The sequence below is a fragment of the Pieris brassicae genome, chromosome 12 (assembly GCF_905147105.1).
Source record: "Pieris brassicae chromosome 12, ilPieBrab1.1, whole genome shotgun sequence".
In the NCBI taxonomy this organism is placed as follows: Eukaryota; Metazoa; Arthropoda; class Insecta; order Lepidoptera; family Pieridae; genus Pieris; species Pieris brassicae.
This window is the reverse complement of record NC_059676.1, coordinates 8,917,925-8,940,537: the sequence shown is the minus strand read 5'-3', so window position 1 is coordinate 8,940,537 and position 22,613 is coordinate 8,917,925. Positions and strand designations below refer to the sequence as shown.

The window sequence follows — 22,613 nt, the reverse complement described above, 5'->3', positions numbered from 1 at the left end:
TTGCAGTTTTAAATTTGATTTTTGGTTTGTTTATTAAAAATATTCTCGTATGTAATATGTGTACGTAAAATGTCAACAAAAGACGAAGCATTGACAATTCATTGACTAGAAATAGTAATGTCAACTTTTCATTACAAAGGGTTTAAGTAACGAAAATTACGTGAAAATGTATTGAATTTTGATTTACGTAAGTCATTAGGGTAAAACAGAAGAATATATTACAGCATTAATTTTTTTTTCGAAATTTTGGTATCATGTTGTTGAAGTTTCTAAGTTTACAAGCTTTGACATGTGACTGATTAGAATTTCCAGATATATATTACATTAACCCACCTCCTGTAGTTCCAATAATGGTAGAGATGGGTCCCGAAGACTTTGCATGAACTTTTCCACTACTTCTCTCAAACGGGGCGTGTTGTATGGATCCGGGAGACAAAAACCTATAAAATAATATTTATCTTATCTATATGTACCTCGATGTAAAGAATACCATCCCTTAACTGTAACTCGAAGCTTGAAAACTGTACATAGATGTATTTTACCTTTCTATTATTATATTTAAAAAAAAATCAATATAATATTCAGATATCATATATATAATCAAATGAAAACTGTTGTACAATTTTAACACAACAAATTTTGATGAAAAATAAATTATGGATAATTGGGGTGTCAAAGATTAGACGTCCTAACATCTCCCTGATCGTAATTTAGGGCAATAAAGGCTGTTATTATCATGCACAAGCTGAGAGCTTAAGATTGAAATTATATTTTACAACAAAACGCACACAATTTGCATATTTTCAAAAATATTACTCACCGGCCAATGTGTTCTCCAAAATAACTCTATATTTGATGTGCGCATGATTCAGTTTCTCAGAGAGAGATGTATTATCGCCGAGTGGGAACTGACCCTTGTAGGGCACAGCCGTCGTCACTAGCGAGGGGTCATCTAGCTCTGAAATAATTATTTATTTATAATAAAGAAAGGGTTAAATATATACTCAAACAACAGAACATAAAATATATTTAACTTTAAAGAATATAATTAGCTTCGTTTTATTTTATATAAATATAGGAATTTAAGAAATTAGGTTTAAATTTGTTTGCTTACCCAAAGTACCCATAAGAGATCCCTGATCCAGTACAGCACCAGGTCTCATACACCAGCTGACGTTACCGGATTCCGGAGCTGATAGGGTCATCACCATTTTCATTACCTTAAAACATTTTAAATTAGTTGAGATTTACATTTTTTTTGAGAATTTTTTTACAAAGTTTGAAAATAGCATAATTGTAATTATTATAACAAACATATTTACTTCGTCAATAAATAAAACATAGCGTTTATTTTTTAGTTTGTAATGACAGATGTGTCAAAAAGACCTTGGATTTGAGAGAGATTGGCAAATAGTGGCAAAGAGAGACAAATATAAGAATTTGGAGGTCAAGAAAAACACTTTTTGAACGGATTGAAGCTATGTATTATTATTAAAACTTATAGTTATTTACATAATTCTAATTCGTTTCGCGTACTTTTCAGCGTGCGTGGTCACGGTGACTGAAGACGAAAGGTGTTAAATGTCAAAAGTATCACAGCTGCAGAGAAAGTTGTGTTATCTGTATTTATTGCCCCGAAGTTGGTATCGACTAAAAGATGACGGGATTTTGCAGAAATGACTCACGGTGTCCTCTGTTTTCGCGGATTATTTGTCTTGGGGTTTTAATTAGGATATTATTGGATCCCAGGTGTTTGATAATTTTAGGCCGTCTTCTCTATTGAATTTGAGGTGTTTTTTTTTATTTCAATGGCTTCGCGTATCAATCTTGGGAAGAATCTTTTAAAAATAATCCATTCAAAAAGTATTTTTCTTAATGTGTAAAAGCTATTTTAACAAAAGACAATACAATTTGGAGGTATTCACTCCGTCGTAAGTCGTGTTCTAATATTAAATAACATTAACTTAATGTAATCCTTAGTATAGTAGTCGAACATTCTATTTTTATTTTATTTTAATAAACACTTAACCTCTCCCATTCATAAAAATAAATCAGTCTAAATGTACCCCTTTAACTAAAGTACTACTAGTAGCATTTTGTCTCTTTCTCTCAAATTGTGTCTCCAGCGTGTTGAAAAGAGACAGATACAACGCTGAGATTCAGTTTTTTTATAAATAAATATAGAGTTGTCTAAAAAAACCCTTCACTAGCAAAGGACTTAAATTCGTCTCTTGCGCATTCAGAGTCTTGTTACTTTAATCAAAACTTGACAATTTAAAGAAGACAAATCTCTAGCATGCTAAAAATTAAAATCACCTCAATTTCCGCATACGGTTGCCCCTTATCCACGTGTCCACCATCATCCACCAGGCAATTGATGAGTTTCCCAGCAGACGGCGCTCGTAACTTCGAAGGGTCCTTTTCCTTCTCGAAGACAACGGTCTGATTTCCAATAACTATACGATATTTATCGACTTCTTCTTTGAGGTAACTCGTGTATGACGCGCCCTCCACGGAAAGAAGTGTACCTTAAAAAAACGAATTAACCGAGAATCTTACTTGTCAATTATATCCAGTAATCACGTAGTTGTTGTACTAAAATGAATATAATTCAGGGCGCTAGTTAAATGGCGCTGTTTAGTAAACAAGCAAGCCTGTTGATTGAACGGCTAATTAAGCTAATTGGCTGCGACATATATATTGTGTAAATGTCGCAGTAAAGTAGTTAAATCAGAGAGTTAATTGAATCTCTAGTCAGTTAATAAAAGATCGATATTCAATCAAGTCGCTAATGCTCCGTCAAGCAAGTGAGTGAACGAAACGTTTAACGAGTTTCCTAAACATTCCTAAGCAACAAGACTAACCTAACCTAACCATTGACAATAAAGCAAAACACGGAATATCCAAGCTCTCAGCTCTTCAAGATCAAACCGAAATAACAATAACAAATGAAATAATCATGGCGGAGTCTTGTTTTACATTGTTAATCAACACGCTGGCTTTCGGTCGGACAGATAGTTAAAGGTTTTCGACGCTGCTTTATTTAAATCAAAATTCTAACGACTTGATTCAATATCGACATTTAATAAACTGTCTAGATACTCAATTAACTCTCTGATTTAACTACTTTACTGTGACATATATAAAGTACGAAATTATTGTAGCAATTTATATATTATTATCATTTAATAGAGTATTTAACATTTATTTTCATGATTTACATATACATTTACATACACTGAACATTTGACAGTTTTAAAAGCTCCGTTATTTTTGAATCTCTCTCGTCTATGGTAAAATATTACTTGAATACTTAAAATATTACCTCCATCAGCCAATTTATGAACCTCCAGTTCCTTGAAACTCCCATTTATAGCGAGGAAATAACTGGTTGGACCCGATTTGGTCACTTGGACCTTGTATTTGTTCCCACTATGGATCAACTCAACTTCAACTGTGTTTGAAAGCTGGCTCGCACTCTGGATTTGACCCCTGGGAAAAAAATATTATACGATCATTTTCGGAAACTTATTATAAAATAAAAAATAATGTTTATAATCAGTGTTTTCATACGAGAGTGATAAACATAAAGCATACTTTAATTTAATTATTTTATTATATTGATAAAAGCTTTCTTACGCTCGGCACACTGATACGTTAATAAAATAACCACAATATACAATTTTTAATTTGACAAGTATAGTCAAACCTGACACGAAAGGATCATATAAATTTAAATAAAACAATTAAAAATACAATAACTAAACAACAATAGATTTTAAAAGGCCGGCAACGCACTCGCGTGTTTTCTGGCATGGGGAGTGTCCATGTGCGGCGGTATTACTTAGCATCTAAGGCTATCGAGACCTAGCTCGCTAGCTTTAAGTACCTAAAATCTAGGAAGTCAATATTAATTAAGTAACTAAGGCTTATAGTATGCTAGTCTTACTTTTCTAAAGCGCTCTTGAACTCCTGGAAGTGCGTAGTAATGATGCTGTCAGCGATTAGTATGGAACCACATAGTACTCCTAACATCACATCTGGCTTCTCCGATTGTACCTAAAACAAGATTTTAAAATATTATTAACAAGAACATCGTAATGGTGATTTATTTTTTGAAACTCAGGGTGAGTTTAAGAGAAGTTTGAGTTGAGTTGAGTTTGAGAGAAGCGTTTAACAAAACATGTTCAGGACTAATTTTAAAAAAAACTTTTTTATCTTACCCTTTCAGCAATCAACGCATCCAGCCATGCCGTGTCAATATTATTTTCCTGAAAAGCCTGCGTCTCCAAGAGGGTGATGAGATACTCCACTGTAGTACGGAAGTCACCACGGATGCTCAACTCTTTGAGTGCTATTACTAGGTTTCTAAGAAAATACAAATCAAATTTCATTGGTTTTATTCCCGCTATAGCTCGGTAGATTTGAATATATGTAAAGAAATGTTTAATAGCTTTGTTCATTTAGGAAACCAACCACTTATAAACGTTAACAGAAAAGATGTTAAATTTATTCTAAATTTACATTCACTACCAGTTCGCAAGTCAAGGGCGAAGAGCGGGCAAGAAAAACTGGGAAGACACTCTCCGTCACTCTTTTTCATCGCCAAGTTCTGAGTCATACAAATTGTTTTGTAAGGCAGAACAGCCATAAATATTTGAACAGGAGAAAATCAATCCAATCAATTTTTTTTAAAGGATTATCGGTTAATTTCCATTTAACGAGAGTTTTAAATTTTCTTGTTAAAATTTAAATAGAATACTAATAAAAAATCATTACAGTAAATAAATTTCACAGTACAAAAATATAACGTAAGAAATCCCCGCGTTATATGGGGGACAACCTGTTACATGTCCCCCGAACGTTATTTCTGATTTTAGATTTACCCCCCAGTTCCCGAAAAAAGGGGTTAGGGAACACAAAATTCTATATACTTCAGCCTGGGAGAGACATTTTTCTGTGTTACTAATACTTCAAAACGATAATGTTTATGGTCTAGATAAAATATATATATTTTTTTATTTAATGTATTTGACGATTACAGAATTAATATAAAGAAGTTAAATTGGTTCATCCAATGTCAAGCCACCAAGCGCACTGATTTACGTACTACTCCCAGTTTACCTGCGTGCACGCACACATACGCGCGAACATAGCATGACCAGTTTTCTATCGTATTCTATTTCTATCTACCTTTAAACTCTAATAAAATTATTCATTTTTTTCTTAGTAATGTAAGTACCTGCTACGGTCAAAGTTGAAGCTATTTATATCAGTAGGTAGCATCGACTTTAGCTTTGAAATGAAGTTAAAAATTTGGACATAGGGCAGTTAACATATTTAATTACTTTTTAGGGCTGGCACACAAATTCATTTGAACCCTGTCCAAAAATAGAAGGTAAACTCACTCTCTAGCCTGTTCTCTCGTCTCTCCCCACGAGAAACAGTGCCCAAATTGGGAATCGGCAAACTCGTGAAGACCACCAGAAGCGGCGACACTGAAGTAACCCCACACGTTTTTCGATGAGCGGAAGTTCAGCTCTTGGACTGTACCAGACGATGGTTTGAATCCTGAAAAGAAATAATAGAGCATGAGGTAATTATACTGACCTGTCGAGATTGACAGTTTCATCAAGAGATGGCGTTGCGCATTTGTAAAACGCAATAGAAAAACGATGGCATAGCGTTCAACAGTTAATATTATGAAGTTTAATTCTAGATGGAGGTTTTCCCCCAAATTTAGGAGGAACCAAGATGCCCATATTTTAGGGGTAACATTAATTTATGGAGAATGTTTAAGGCACACTTGATTAAATTATTTACCAACAAACTTAACCAAATATCCTATAAACTCCTAGCGTTTATATTAAAATATCAAAAACCTCTAATACTCCAAGATCGAAATAATCCTGTCAAATCGAGTTATTCGATATTTAGTGGTATTTAAAGTTATGGCCCAAGGGGGAATTCAGTAGAAGTTGGCATTACTGATCTTGTGTGGTGTGTTGTGTACACTGTATCGTTGCCTCATATCCTCGTCAGGCTAACTTTCATTATATAATTAAAAAAACTAAATAAGGAATACAGCACATATACGATCATTGACTATTTATACAAGGTTTCCATAAATATCATCAACAATTAAAAAAAAAATATCTAAATAATAAAAATCGTAATAATGTCCGTTATAAACAAATTTAATACCTTCGTCAGGATTCTCAGAAGTAATCCTAGCGGCTATAACGTGACCCCAAGGAGATGGTCTCTGTATGGGTTCATCGAAATCAATCTGAGAGCTACCCCACGGGGATTCCCCGTAGAGGAGACGAATGTCCTTTATCTGGTATAGGGGGAGACCCATAGCAATCTGAAATGGAATATGAGATGTAAAAAGCAGATTTGGTTATAAGTAACACAATTTATTAAGTATTTATTAAATACTTTTTGAACGGATTGAAGCTATGTATTACTAATAAACTTATAATTATTGCATCACAGCTGTAGACCGTAGCTGCTTTTGACATTCAACACCTTTTGTCTTCAGTCACCGTGACCACGCACGCTGTAAAGCACGCGAAACCTCGGAAAATTTTAAATTTAAAATTGTGTAAATAATTATAAGTTTTTAATAATAATACATAGCTTCAATCCGTTCAAAAAGTGTTTTCTTAATGTGTATATGTTAACAAAAGACAATACTAGACACAATTTATTTTTAATTCAGTTTTAAAACATTTGATTAAATAAGCATAATTAAAAAAAAAAACGTTATCTAAAATGGCGTCACAGTCATATCGTAATCATAACGTAACATGCCTATAAAAACGTACATAAACGTCAAGTGTGTGCTAATTATCATTTGTAAATTACACACATAAACAGATTTCTATTAAAAACAGTATCAGTGAATAATCCGTGAACGTTTCGTGTCACGTGACTGACGTAATATTGTTAACTATAGTGAATTTGATAAATAAGTGATAATTTACAAGTTATTTTTAATACAGATAAATTTTAATAACACGGTCGTATAGTATTTTTTATTTAGCCTTATAACATATCAACAGTTAATATAAAGGTCATATTTGTGCAAATTAAAATCTTATATAATTAACGCCCCGTTGAAATATTAAAAAATAGGTAATATTTACCTGTAACTGTGCAGCAGGTAGATTGACATCAGCGACCATCTCAGTGCAAGGATGCTCTACTTGGAGTCGAGGGTTCAGCTCCAGGAAGTAATATTGCCCAACCGCTGGGTCGTATAAGTACTCCACTGTACCAGCGCTCACATAACCCACCATTTTTGCTAAACGTACAGCGGCCTGGGAATAGTTAATTTTTTAAAAAAAATATCTTATAATGGAGTTTCATGTCTGTCTTTCTCTCCTTCCATACACCACTAGTTTTTTTGTCTATCTATCTATTACATAACGTTGGCCTTCTTTTTCAAAAAATGATCTACTATAGGCAACTTTACAAAAATTGGAAAAATAAAGATAAATTAGATAAAGTTTAACAAAAGGCTTTTATTATCATAGACAATACAATTATTTCATTTTACCTGGTTACTACTAAGATTAGTAGTAACCAGGTATACTCTACTCTACTCTATAGATAGAATTATTACTAACATTGTTATCTTTATTATATATTTTTGTTAGGCTTCGAATATCTTCCGTAATCTACCGTGATAGGGACAAGAAAAAGATGGCGCGTAACGTAAAAAGTGTGACGCGTAACCGACAAATGTGACGGTAATTTTTTTCCAACCGATCCGAATTCCGATAAAGAAATGTCACTTAAATTATAACGTAAAAATAGCCCCCTAAGTGCGCGCAATGTAATTGAAAACTCAATGTCACAATCCTGCGGCGCAACTGTATGCCGCAAGGCATTTTCGCCGCGTGTCGAAAATTCATAGTGCGCGAGTTAAGAGTACCAACCCTATAGATATATGCTTTGTTAGCACGAAACCAAATGTAGGTCGTGCGTTAGCAAGGTAATTAATAAGTAATTTTAATGTATATGTACGAGAAGAAATAGATATTAAGACGATTATTGTTTAGTTCTTAATTAAGTGATGTCTCTGTGTTTAGCCTTAGCCTTTGTGATGAGAGATATTAAAAGTTCTAGAAAGTTATAATGCTATAATCCCTACAGAGTCTTTATATATACCATATTTTACCTTTTCCATTTCAATAAACACGTCTGGCTTAGCAATGGCCGCGGGAGCTTCTTCGATGATCTTCTGGTGACGTCTTTGTATGGAGCAGTCACGGCCGAAGAGTGATATAGCGTTACCTGTTAATATATGTTTAAAGATTTATATTGCAATAAAACATATTTATATATGAGAACTTAATTATTATAATATTATCATTTATAAAATAAACATATACCGTATATATAGTATACAAAGTATTAAAAGAAAACAATTTTTAATCGGATTAAAGCATTATTGTAAGCTTATATTATTTTACATTTCGTTAAAAAATTGTTTTCTTTCAATGTGTAAAAGCTATGTTAATCAAAACAATAAGTATATAAATTATTCTACAGCTAAAATGAATTAATATAAGAAAAACAATAACTAAAATATATGAATAAAAGGGGCCGTTTAGGCAATGTTGCCCTTTGAGTATAGTTTAACGCTTTGTCCAAGGTAACTGCCAGCTCTTCGCTCTCCTGTGTAGACTAACCTTTTTTTCTATTTTCTTAAAATATTTATAGTGCTAGGATCCCACGGACCAGGGGTGTCGACACCGAATGGGAAAAGATTATTATAATAATTGTACGTCACCCTCGGACTTTCATATTGTTTTATATTATTTCCTATCTGTCTATCTGATTTGTGCGTTAAATATAAATCGACAAAAATCTCAATCAAAAAATCAAAATCTGTGATAACAACATCGATGGGACTACTCATTTATGGTCGTAACACCGATCGTAACAGCCGATGACGTTGTTGTTAATTACGTAATACTTTTACCCGCCGGAACTTATACGTCAATATAACAAGTATGTTGTTCTAAAGGATGTCGTAAACGGTTTTGACGGTAGTCCAAATTTTTAAATTTGCATAGCTACATGGATGTTTAATAATTGCTATTTAGACATAACATTTATTACTAACAAAACACACACAGAGAAACACATAAAATAACAATAAGCATAAAATAAAAAAGAATAATAATTGAGACATAACAATTTAAAAAAAAGGTTTAATTGTGTAATGCGTGTGTGCTGTGGTTGTAATAGGCCCTGGCTCAGCATTATGCTGAGGAGCAGATTTGTTCCACAGCGCTGGTCATTCTGCCAGAGACCACAGCAGCTAGTTTGCGCCTCAGTTGCCAAAAAAATAAGAATCTAATTCTCAGTAGAAACAAATAATAATAATAATAGTAAAAGTTAGCAGTGTAAGCAATGAAGATTTTTTTTTTTTGAAAAATGTAAATAAATTGTTAAGAAGTAGATAAATAAATATTTTTTGGCGGATTAAAAACTATTTACGTAAAAATTTTAGGTTTAGAAATTCTTTAACAAACTGGCAACGTTCGAATTAGCTTAGTGTTGTAGGTCTGACGTCTCAACCTTGAGGTTATGGGTTCAAATCTCGGATATGCACCAATGGATATCTTATTTAGTTGCGCAAGTTACACAAGCTTCTCGCCTTCCAGGAATTAACAACAGGAATTAACGTACAACGGTGCAAATGTGCGTCTTAGTGCGGATACTGAGTCGACCTTGCCATATACAATCGCTCGTCAGATAAGATGACACGCCAGAACTGCATAGACATCCATATCATAAAAACTGCAAAACCGAGTTTGATGAAACTTGGACTGATTCCGAAGGTAAAATATTATTTAATCACCTAGCTATCGTTTTGTTTCAGTCTAAATGTTGCGCACGCGCAAGCCGAAATAGAACATGAAACGTCATATTATTGAATTACAACACATAAATACAGGTCAAACTGATATTATCCTTTTATAAGATGGTTGAAATATTGTACCCACCATACTGATCAGCCAATAGTTGCACTTCCAAGTGACGAGCTGACTTCGCTAACTTCATCACGAATATTGGTGAACCAGGTACTTCAGCTTGGACCTACATCATTTTTTTTTATTTCAATATGCACTTAAAAAGCTTTGAATTAAAAAAAACTGGTCAACAAAATTATGCCTCAAGTCACCATCCAAGTCTTAAATATGATTAAAATCGTAATTTAAAAACTGTGCATCTATTTAACATTCTTATTGTTGTATATATGTCGCAGTAACGTAGTTCCTTGTCTGACTTATTGATTTTTAATTAACTGTCTAGCAATTCGATTTCTCTCTGATTTAACTACTTTACTGCCACATATATATACATAATACATATATTTTAAAATTATTGTAGTTTACATTTTAACAACAAATATGTTTAAAAAAATTAAGAGTTTCTAAGTCTAAAACAATAGATTTTCATTACCTGCCGGAACATATTGTTGAAGTCATCTGGGTTTTCCACTTTTCTAATACCCTTTCCACCACCACCTTCCGATGCCTTAATCATCACAGGGAATCCTGAAAAGATGTCCCTTATATATATCTATATAATGAATATATTAATAATACTGAGACTAGCTAATTTTCTCTGCATGAAGTTAAAGATATGATAATACTAGATTGTGACCTAAAATACTTATGGAGACTGGAAACTGAGCTTTTGTGTAAGCTTATGACCTATAATATATACCTTATTTTTATTCTATATTTTATTCATTAACAGTATCAAATACTGTAATAAAATTAATAACGTCACTTTGATTATACGTTTTACTTAAAAAAATAAAACGTAAACGTATTAACGTATAACGTAATCATTACATTAAGTATTTTTATTGAAATTAATGTTTTCCCTTTGATGATTATTTCTTACCGATTTTAGTCGCAGCTTGTAATCCCTGTTCAGGTGTAGTCACACAGCCTCGTGCAAATAGTTCAGACGAAATTTTTATTTTCTTTGTGTTGTATTCGGCTTTTAATTCTAGAAGATACATTAATTTTGATTAATTCACAGCTTCACTAAAGGTTACAAGCACAAAAAAAAATTATGAGATGGAATGTCACTTTTATATCAGATCGAATATCTTTCAAAATGGAAAAAAAAATTTTTTCGTCTTTTCTATAAAAAAAATGTGTACGTACACGTAAGTGAAACTTCTTTTTGACCTTATGGCTTATGACTTTACAGAAATTGGTTAAATAAAGTTAAATTAGATAAAGTTTAACAAATCCTATTAAATAACCTTTTATTATCATAGAAATGAATACAAATAATACAATTATTTCATTTTACCTTATTACTACTAAGATTATTGAAGAATTTTATTAATCGAATCTCTTCGAATCAACCGTGGTACAAGGTGGACAAGACCATATTTTACGTGTAACGGAAAAATGTGACGCGTAACCGAAAAATGTGACTGTAATTTTTTTAACAGTGCCGATAAAGAAGTTTCACTTCAAAAGTGTCATTCGGTAATTCCGAAGTAGGGGTAGAAAAAAGAACACTACTCACCACTACCACTCCATGGCAGGGTAGGTATATTAGCTGTTTGAGCTACTATGGATGAGGCAATCTTATCACCGAGAGCCCACATAGCTTTTTCAGGTGGACCTATAAAGACTATTCCAGCTCTGTGAAGTAGTTCTGGGAGTTTTGGGTTCTCTGACGCGTGACCCCAACCGGCCCAGACCGCCTGAAATTAGAAATAGAATTTTTAGGCATTGTTGCTTAATAATGAGTTGTTTCTAATGATATGTTGGTAAACAACTTATATTGTACAACCTCCAGTAACATTACTACGTTCACGACTTCGAATAATAAATATTATAAAATTTTAACAATTCAGTTTATCGTTTCTGTATTTTACCTATAAGAATGTTAATTAATTTTAGGATTTCAATTGATTTTTAGATTGCGAGTTAAAGCTAATTTTCTCTGTCCTACATAGTTCAATTTAGCAGCTGTTTGGTCACTGTCGATTTCACGTAATCAAAATGACAAATTGTTAGTAAAGTTTATATAACAACGTTTAATTTTATTCGGTTCATAATAACCAGCGAAGGTTTTCTCGACGAGCAACTATTTGTTAAGTGTAACCACATAACACAATGAAATTATATGGCCTTAACGGCCGTTCAAAAATTGCCATAGCGGACGGTATTTCACGTCCACACGGCGGGGTATTGGTAAAGTTTTCAACTAGCAATAATCGCACCTCGGATAAACCTCATTGGTTACGATATTGCCTCTGCGCAAAGTTAACATAATTTATAAAATCAATACACTATATACTATTTATACATGACTATATCATCGCGATTCAGATGACTACTAACGCCATCTGTTGGACATTTCAAAAAGTTTTGTCGATATGATTCAAATTTCCAATAATTTTACTAGCTAGTTGCGAATTTCCACTCTTAATACGTAGTTGGCGTTACATTCTACTATAGTGATTTACCTATTGCCCTTTTAATCTTTATACCAAATTTTCTCAAAATTGCAGCAGCTTTCTAATCATTCACCACAATATAAAATAGGGTTTTAGTTAATGTATTGTCAGACGAAAGTGTTTCTAGCAGTGTTAACAATTACCTGAACTTGAGTCCGAGTAGCTATGTCAACTATCAACTCAACATTGGCATAGTTGTTATTATTAGACCCTCCAGGTACTGGGACATAATGATCAGCCATTTTGATATATTCTGCATTTGCTTTTAAATCTTCTGGTGTTACCTTAAAAAAATGCATACACATATAGACACAAAGAGTCTTATAATCGCCAATGTTTCCATTACTTTAATCCATATTTAATATAATATTATCAAAACCCACATTTTTATAAATTTATCATGATAACCATCTCGTAAGATAAGCAATAAGATTTAATAAATTCTACTTCCTATGAATATGTTTTCAAATATTATACTTACCATAACAACAAAGCGCACAGCCCTCTCGTTTTTGAACATTTCGTAGGACCATCTTCTTATCGATCTCATACATTTTACAGCACCAATACCATTGTTCGCTATTAGAACCTGTAATATGATTTTTTTTTAAGTTTATTTATTACAATTGTCTGAAGCTTGTATAGTGTGTAACAGATATCTCATATTTTATACAATATTTTTAGCCAGCTTAAATTTTTTATATTTATCTTATTTGATTATAACCCACTTTATTTATTGCTTTTGTTCCTTGGAATCTCCGGACAAACTCCTCTGGTGTGGCTACCGTGAAGTCTTTCTCTTGGAACCGTTGGCTGTGAATCACAGTTCCTTGAGACATTGACGGCCTGAAATAGTAAAGTGTTTTTAATTACTGATTCACTTACAGAAATAAATTAGTTAATTGTAGGTATTTTGCATTTCTACCGTAAAGTTATTAAATAATGTGACTTTGGAGATTAACTTAATATTTAAATAATGAGGCATTTAAAATTGTGCAATAGTATTAGGGCTAACTATCAAAATTTAAGCTTTGACACAATGCCCTAAAATAGTAATTTAGGCAAAGGAATTTTATTATACCATTAAAAATTTATTCCTAGTTTATACCTGTAAGTCATTCTGTTACTGAAGAAATAAACTGTGTTGTAGAATGGTTGAACTTGAAATGTTAAAAAAGGATATAAATAGAATTTAGTCATTGGCATATCTTAATTTGATTATTATCATATCACCTGTGTAATTTGATTGGTTTGATAATAATAATATATAATTGATGAGAGATAATTATTATAAAGATAGTTCCATGAAATCTTGAAATGATAAAAACAGAACAATTATTATGTTAAATCAACAACTTAATTGTAGAGATTGTACCTTTAACAAGACTCACAAGTAAAATGTAAGATAGTCCTGAATTTTGAAGCATACAATTTAAATAACTTTGAATTTGCCAATAAACAAGGTTGGCAAAACTTCCTTGATAAAATGTTGAAGTCAAAAATATTTTTTACTTTAAGTCTCCGTTAATTTACGACTGATTTCTACAAACACGTAAAAAAGAAAGTTAAAAGTGAAAACTTTATTACGAATTAGGCAATACAAGAATATTCAGCACATTTAAAATAACTTTAAGATTCTTAGCTGTTGAAAATGTATACTGAAAATATTTAGTTAATTTATAAAATATTCAATACATGGAAAATATAGGGAATTTTCTTTATAATTAATTTTCTAACCTGTAAACGCTCTCCGTATACAATCCATTGATATTAGAATACATATTTCACTTAACGCTTATTAAATAAATAACACATCAAAGATAGATCACTATAATATTACTAAATTTATAATAAAAACAACAAACATCGAACATTGCTACGCCGATTGAAAATACAGTTTGTTGTTATATGATTTGACATATGACATGACGTAAGGCCCGCCAATCAAAATGGTTAGACGAATCGTACGATATATTCACTCTCTTGCTCTAAAATCATTTGAAAGTACAAGTGTAAAAGAGTTAGACTACTGGATGTTAATAACTTGTGTTTGCAGGAAACTGGAAAGGAATATTAATTGGAATTTAAAGTATTTATTGCGAAGAGCGATTGTATTATTTATTACACAGTGCGAGATATTGTAATAGCTAAGGTTATTTAAATATAGATAAATAATTCAAATGCAACAATAACAACAACGCGCGTAATAAACATATAAATATAGTACCTATGTGAGACAATGCGCATGGGCCATGAAGTAACAACTAACCAGTGCCCGTGTAACATTATTTTATTACATATTAGAAATATTGTATGACTATGCTAGCATCGTATTTATTGGAATTTTTAAAATTTTCCTCTAACTCTTCTGAGTTAGCGAGCTGTTAGCGATGTGTTCGTAACTTCGTACGCGGAAAAATTGTTACCTGAAATGTGTGTCTTTAAAAGCCTAGTTGTGGAAGAATCTATGAAAAAAAGGTCTTTGCATCTACTCTATGTAAAAGTTTACATAACAACTAAGTAAGTTTTAAAAATTAAACTTGTTATTAAATACTATAGATATTTTAGATGATCGTGGAAGTCAATTTTCATTAACAAATCATAATGAAATTAAAATTAAACTCTTAGTACAATTAAACATAAGCCTATTTGAGAACATTTAACTATATTGATAAAATATAATAATGGCGTAGTCTTAATCTTAGGTTAGTGCGCTTAATTCTCGGCTGTACACCAATATTTTTAGTTATATGAGCTAACACTCGTAAAGAAAAAACATCGTGAGTTAAGCGGCATGTCCTAGACCGAAAAGTTATGTGTCTGGCTATGTAATTACCTAAGTAAACTTTATCTATTAATGAATTATAGCTGTTAAGCCTATATCACACCGGGGCAACACTGTGCGGCATTGCGGCATGCCATAAGGCCGCATGCTACTAAGTCGAAAATGTCTCACATTGTGGCACGTACCGCCACACCAGTAACACGCCATAAGCAGCACATTGCTTTGGTAATTATCGAGGTCCGATGTTGCCTCGGCGTAAAATAGGCTGCCGTATGCCAAATATGCCACAAATGCTTTCTATTTGTTGCATGCCACAAGGTGCCGCATGCCACAATGTGTAGCACGCGGCACTGTCGCACGTTGTTGCCTCGGCGTAAACCAGGTTTAAGCGTAGGATATAGCGACGTCTATACCCAAAACGTTGACATACGTTGTTCATACTTACTACAGTGCCACATATTTTTCTTGGCCGTTAAGTGTCGTTGTCAAGCATTTTAGTATTGCCAGTAAATAAAAATTAACCATTCTAAAGGGAAAAATTTTAAGACATGCAGGCTAACTTAATAATTTATGGAAATGTCTTAATAAAATAAATACTAGTATCTAGAAAATAGTTCTAGGCTTAAATAAATGTGACAAACTTAGGAACAACTGATGTGATAGGTTTCGTTACCTGTACTATTAATATAATATCTTTTAAGATACCTAGCAACCGAAAAGAACCGTTCGATAATTAAAACTTTGCCATTGTTATGAAAAATGAATAAAAATAAATATATTTTAGTTGGACTTCAATTACATCTTGGTAGATACTAAAAATATTTATTGTACACACAAAATGGCCACTGTAGTACCAATTTCAGTCGCCGGCCAAGAAAAGTATCGACTCTAAGGCTGACATTTAGATACAAGAGATTGACTACGCGAGTCATGTCAACATCTAATAAATTTTTGACGTATGGATGACAGCCTAGTCTATGAAGATTTGAGTAAATATAATTGTTATTAACCCCTCAATGAATCATAGTCAGGTGACAAAACACACATTAGTACATCGAGACAATTACATAGTTTACCATCCACTTTCCTGTTTTTCGTCCACGCTAGACCTGTGTTTAAATAAACCAAATTATATTTTTAGTACGAAGAATTAATAAAACACTTATACAGTCAAAATGTGTTATAACGACATCGAAAGGTCATATTTGGTCGTAAAAACCGATAGTCGTAACAGTTGTTATTAAATACCTAATACATAGAATTCAGCCGGGACCTTTGATTTTAGTCAATATAACCGGTATGTTGTTCTAAACGATGTTATCGTTAACGGTTTTTAATGTACTAATTTTAGTTTCACTTTAGCACATCCTAAGTACGTTAAAAATACTAAGGTCAAAGTAAGACATAAAACATTATATAACCGGTTCTCACTGTACTGTCTATAAAGAAAATCGCAATGTAAATGATTTGCAGATAAACGTAAGGGTCTAAATACTAAAAACACATTAAATATTTTACGATTAAATAGTATTTATCTCGAATTATATTAATTTATTAAACTCCCACCCTTAGGCCGTCGCCAGGGAATCTAAAAACCCTTTATTTACCATTTATTATTGTTTGTTCACTTGTTTAATTGTTGTAGTCTCATACTTTTAGCATCCTCTGTATCTACTTCTACTGGTCACGTCTGCTTCCCAAGGACCACAGAGCACTTCACAAATTTCTAAAGCATTAATTGTGTGACAGGCCTACCCTCGAATATCTTATCTAAACTTCATCTCCACCTTATCTTATTTTTTTAATGTAATAATTACCGCAAGGATCAAGATTTTGAAATCAGTTATTTTTTTTTTGCAAAATGTTTTAAATCTAAGTGAGTTACTACCTCATCAAGTGCTTTAAGTAGAAAAAAATATCGGATTATAATATTCGCGTTTTTTATGTCGGTTAAAAAAGTTAACTAACTAAAATATCGTTAATACTTACATCAATGTAGGCTTTGGTAATCTCAGCAATTTATTATCCTGTTCTTGTTTTTCATCCTTATTCTCATCATTTACCTCAGTATCAGCTTGTAGAGTCATTTGAAACTTCTGAACTATCTCACTAGGAATCACATCCAAGGCTTCATCATCATAATTTGTATCATCTGTGGTCGTATCACCAAGTACGAACCGCTTCGACGTGCGTCTCTTCATCATCCCTAATAAATTCCCCACACTAGTTGATATTGATACGAAGGATTCAACAGCAAAATTCATAAATGCATCACTATTTAAAATTCGAATATAAATTGTTCACTATTCAAATTTCGAACATCACTCATATAAATAATTTAAATTAAATTTCGAACAACCAAGTACATCGTTCACTGTAAAGTCAATAAGCGAACTAACTAGTTACAGGAAAATTATAAGTTAATTGTACGTCCATTTTCTGAATTTCTATTTCAAAAGGCTAGTGATGTCCACACGTCTGTTCGCAACAAAGATGTTGTTTGAAATACGTGATGTTATTAATAGATAAAACGCACGTGCGAAACGACTTATTTATATCTGATATTGCAATATAATCAACAAAAACACACACCCACTTCGTCGAAGATCAATTGTAAATATGACACGTCACAAAGTCAGGCATAACTTTAGTTAGCTTATACAATAACTTATATAACGTAATAAAAAGTTATATTCTCATCAAGTGTAAATATATAATACCAAACCGGCATTTAAATTGCAATATTTGTTGATACTAATATATCTTTGTTTCGGTAATTAAAAAAATCCTAGATTCACGATTTATGTAAATCACTCGAAAATTACGTTTGCGTAAATCAAATACAATATTAATTTGAATCCGCAGATAAGGCAAACCTTTAGATAAAAGTTCTTGCTTGAGCAATATCTAGTTATGTTTCTAGGGCGTCTTGGATTAGAGTAGTTCTCGTCTCCAAGATTACAAATTTAATTTCGTTACACTAAGGCTGTTCCTATCGCCGGTTTAACTTGAAATTTATAAAATTTGGTAAATCTTGCTTCAGGATTTCGTATTTGATACTTTGTTTTAATCAAAGGTAAATAATATTAGATCTAAGAAAATTAACTGAACCTAAAGGATCAGGTTCTTGTAGCACGCAAGGTACCCATTGGAAATTGTACTTGAGCCAAGTTCGTAGCTTAGAGGTGTTATGTTGTGTTGTGTTTATGTATATGCCATATAACCCCAGTTTGAATCTTGCTTTAGTTATTACAGACGCAGTGATGTTTTTTATTTGTTTATTTACAGCTTATGCAAGGCCAAATTTCATCAAAAATATTATAAGATTATGTCATTTTTATAAAATTAACAGAATACCTTTTGCTTTTCATTAATACTACCATACGCTTCACAAACTGCGAAGAGTCGAGAAAACTACAAAGCTGCGAGACTAAAGGGGGGGGGGAGCTTGTTAACGCTGGATAGTGCGAACCGAATACGCAGCAAAAGGTTATGTTTCCGGGAGCTGTGATAATTGTCCGGAACGTACATTTTTACATTTCTCTTCCAGAAATTATGCCTTGCCGGTTCGTTATTCATTATTTTTAAAGCAAATTAGATCAAATCTAAATCCCTTCGAAGTTCTAGTGAAACATACCTAAGAACTTAAAGATACTAAGAAAATAAGTTGTATCTTCTTTTAAATAAGGTTCTAAAGAACGTGATGATGTAGATTATCTAATAATAATCAAAGCTAAATCATATTATTTTTCTATAGTATGCAAGAAATTACGTAAAGCGAAAAACGCTCAAATGTGAATTAATGCCATTTAATTATTCCAACCTTGATTGTATTACGTAAATTATAATCGTACGTCGATTTTTTCGTTTATACAAGAACTGGTCATCATTCGAATTACGCTCGCTCGAAGATGTTACGAAATTTTTATTTATTGGTGACACTTGTTGCCATTGTGTTTGTGATATTAGTCGAATTTAATTGAAGAAAGAATTTGCATAGCAGCCCACGGCTATTATAAATTATTATATATGAAGACTAGTCGACCGGGTGAACTTTGTACATATAATTATTAACTTACATATAATTATGTCGAAACTTAATACAAAATTTCTTAAATAGATCTAAGAGATTGGAGCTCATACTACTGCTATAAAACTTTAGTTTCCAAAGACTCTAGGAATCTATGACAATCACACAATTGAGATCAAATATTTTCCAGCTAGGAACAGTTTTTATTACAAAGTCAATTCTCGTTTTTGGTTGTTTTTACTTATTATTTATGTTTCATCAGCACTAATAGTTCAAGATCGTAATTAGCCAAATCGGTCCAGCCATTCCCGAGTGTTGGCGAGACAAACTAACAGCAAATGATTTTTCTATATACAAAATTTATAATTACACAAAACTACGAATCTTGATGCGTATTAACTAAAACAATTAAAACTTTACGTCTGGTTATTATAGTCGTGGTGGTTTTGATTAGATTAATATGATATCTTAGCTAAGAAAACACTATATAACCGGATTGAAGCTATGTATTATTTTACATAATTTTAAATTTAAAATTTTCCGACGTTTCGCGTCGCGACGCTTTGCAGCGTGCGTGGTCATAGTTAAAATTATTTTTAAATAATTATAAGTTTATAATAATACATAGGTTCAATCCGGTTAAAAAGTGGTTTCTTTCAATGTGTAAAAGACAATACAATATCTTAGCTAATTTAATTAATTTAAGCATCTTGAATCTATGGAGATTGGATATGCATTTATTATGGAATAAAGCAGGCTTTAGCGATTAACAAAAAGGTAACACGCAAATCTTGCACAGCAACTAATATAGGCTCGTTGAAGCTATTATAGTTTAAAAATACCTGCACCTACAGCTGTTGTGCTATCGAAAGTGAATGAGTGAATCTTCTGTAATCTATATGGTGGTGGTAAAAATACTGTATCTCCAAGTACCGTAGTAAGTAGTAGTAGTAAGTAAGTATGTTATGGTCGAGGTGTGAATGGCATGGAGAATGCTGAAGCATTTAACTGTTAATTTTTTCTGCTGCGCCTATAACTACTGGTTTTGTTTTGAGTGGGAGATATTTGGTTTACGAGTTTTGTGGCTCCTATGTTGTCCCTTGGGCCGTGAGGTTTAAGTGCACAGTTGCTAATTTAAGATTAAAGTTGGTAGATAGTATCGGTGATCCCAGAGCTGGTGCTTTTCTCGTTCAACGAATAAGTATCGCAATACAGCGAGGAAATGCTGCCAGCGTTAAAGGTACTCTACCATAGAGACCGAACTTTTTAAATTTGTTTTAATTTTCTTGTTATCAATTTTTAATTATTATTACTATGTAGGTTACGAAAATTCTAAATACTGTATATTTGACTGTTATGATTACTAATTTATGTACTTAAAAGAATTTACAATGTCTCGTTTTTTATTTTGTCAATGTAAAGTAAATCTTGTGATTACGTCTGTATTTACAGGTATTTCCCATAAAATTTTAGCTGTTTCATTTTCTTTTGGTTAGGTGAGACAGCCAAAGCAATTGGCGGAAGGTTGGACAGGACAGGGAGCGCTGGAAGATTCTCGTTTCGGGGGCCAAGATACTATTTGGGGTCCTTGAGACAGCGAAGTGGGTGTGGTTAGGTGAGACTTTCGTTCCACCATAGATTATTTATTCATATTTTATTTTCGAAGTTATATCGAAGTTTCGACTCTTTTTAATAATATATTTTCACCTTAGTTATTGTTTTTTGTTATCAGTATTATGTTATTTTTAACTTAAAGTTTGAATAACACTTTAGGTAGTTTGGGGTTTAGGTTGATTTGGTCCTTATTTGGTTAAAATAAAACTTCCTAATAATTCGTTGAGAAGAGGTGAAGATGGAATGTGGAATGTGTTTAATTTTTAAAAACTGTAGATTTATATACAAAAATTATCCTACCTGGCCACTAGTGGTAAACATGTGGTACCAAGATGCGAAGGGTGCGTAGACAATAAAATCGAGGCGCGGCAAAAAGTTGTCCTAACGGTAACGCAATTAACTGTTCTTTTCAGAACGAATTATTGTTTCATGACGACACGTACTAATCACCTACAGGATTCCCCCTCTAGCGAAGCGTACCGGCAGGCGTATAACGCGGCCTCGGCGAGTTGTTCTTGTAGGTATTGAGGTGTTCCCAGTGTCTTGTTGTTTCAGGTTGTTGTCATTTTGATGTTTCAGGCTATTTGATGGTTCATGTAGTTCGCTCGCACTTGATGTGTTTTGCTTGTTGCAGGTACTCGTTGTTGTATCAGTAGGCACATCTTGCTCGGTGATAGTGTAGGCAGGTTTGAGTCTGTCGATAGAGATATTCATTTCACGGTTAGGTAACTGCAGCGTGAATATCTTACTGTCTCGTTTCAGCACGCGATAGGGTCCGTCGTAAGGTGCTTGTAATGGCTTCTTTACGGCGTCTATGCGTACGAATACGTATTCACATGATTGCAGGTCGCGGTGAACGAATATGGGTTTTGTGTTGCTGTGTGGTTGACTCGGCATTGGTTGCAGGTTACGTATTGCGTCGTGCAGCTGATCGATGTAGCCAGAGTCCATGATGACGTCATTGGGGGTCGTTGATAACAAATCACCGGGTAAGCGTATGTTGCATCCGTAGGTAAGTTGGGCGGCGCTTACGCCGGTGTCACTTCGCATAGCGGCGCGTAATCCGAGTAGGACGGTTGGTAGCTCGTTGATCCAGCTTCTTGCGGTCTGTAGTCTTGCTTTTAATGCGGCTTTAAGGACACGGTGCCATCGTTCGATGATACCGTTACACTGTGCGTGGTATGAAGTTGTACGCGTTTTTTCGATTCCTAGTAAGCGAGAAAGAGATGCAAATACTCTGCTTTCAAATTGGCGTCCTTGGTCCGTTGTTATTGTTACAGGACAACCGAAACGGGAAATCCAACCTTCGTATACCGCTTTGGCGACGTCTTCAGCTGATATTTCGCATAATGGGTATGCTTCGGGCCATCTTGTTGCTCTGTCGATCATTGTCACGAGGTATCGATGACCGCTGGCCGCGGTAGGTAGCGGACCAACGATATCAATGTGAACGTGTTCGAATCGTTCGGTTGGTGAAAAAATTGATAATCGACTTGATGTGTGGCGTTGTATTTTGGCGCGCTGACACTGTAGGCATACTTTTGCCCACTTGCCGACGTCTGCGTTCATTGAGGGCCAAAAGTAACGTTGCGTAATTAATTTTCTCGTAGTCTTGATTCCAGGGTGGCTAACGTTATGTACTGCGTTGAATGCGGTACGTCGGTATT

The 22,613-nt window shown here is 33.3% G+C and overlaps 1 protein-coding gene and 1 non-coding gene across 7 annotated transcripts in view; both read right to left on the bottom strand.

Moving 5' to 3' along the window:
* The window catches only part of LOC123717506 (acetyl-CoA carboxylase), a 76,725-nt gene that overhangs the window by 38,805 nt on the left and 15,307 nt on the right, over positions 1-22,613 (bottom strand). For 3 of the 6 annotated variants that reach the window (XM_045673524.1, XM_045673519.1, XM_045673523.1), the window contains exons 4-21: positions 13,246-13,363; positions 12,999-13,106; positions 12,661-12,801; positions 11,578-11,758; positions 10,936-11,043; positions 10,486-10,580; positions 10,026-10,119; positions 8,189-8,304; positions 7,152-7,325; positions 6,205-6,367; positions 5,409-5,571; positions 4,224-4,368; positions 3,950-4,059; positions 3,326-3,492; positions 2,317-2,528; positions 1,115-1,220; positions 821-958; positions 334-440 (exon numbers count right to left, since the gene is read on the bottom strand). In XM_045673524.1, the coding sequence (XP_045529480.1) occupies positions 334-440; positions 821-958; positions 1,115-1,220; positions 2,317-2,528; positions 3,326-3,492; positions 3,950-4,059; positions 4,224-4,368; positions 5,409-5,571; positions 6,205-6,367; positions 7,152-7,325; positions 8,189-8,304; positions 10,026-10,119; positions 10,486-10,580; positions 10,936-11,043; positions 11,578-11,758; positions 12,661-12,801; positions 12,999-13,106; positions 13,246-13,363 (2,446 nt within the window). Of the gene's footprint in view, positions 1-333; positions 441-820; positions 959-1,114; positions 1,221-2,316; positions 2,529-3,325; positions 3,493-3,949; positions 4,060-4,223; positions 4,369-5,408; positions 5,572-6,204; positions 6,368-7,151; positions 7,326-8,188; positions 8,305-10,025; positions 10,120-10,485; positions 10,581-10,935; positions 11,044-11,577; positions 11,759-12,660; positions 12,802-12,998; positions 13,107-13,245; positions 13,364-13,625; positions 13,652-14,254; positions 14,396-17,291; positions 17,882-22,613 lie in introns of those variants that run through there. The other 3 variants (XM_045673520.1, XM_045673525.1, XM_045673526.1) reach the window with 3 other exon arrangements.
* Positions 12,187-12,325, bottom strand: LOC123717590. Its single transcript, XR_006754842.1, has one exon. It is a non-coding gene; the product is annotated as a U4 spliceosomal RNA (small nuclear RNA).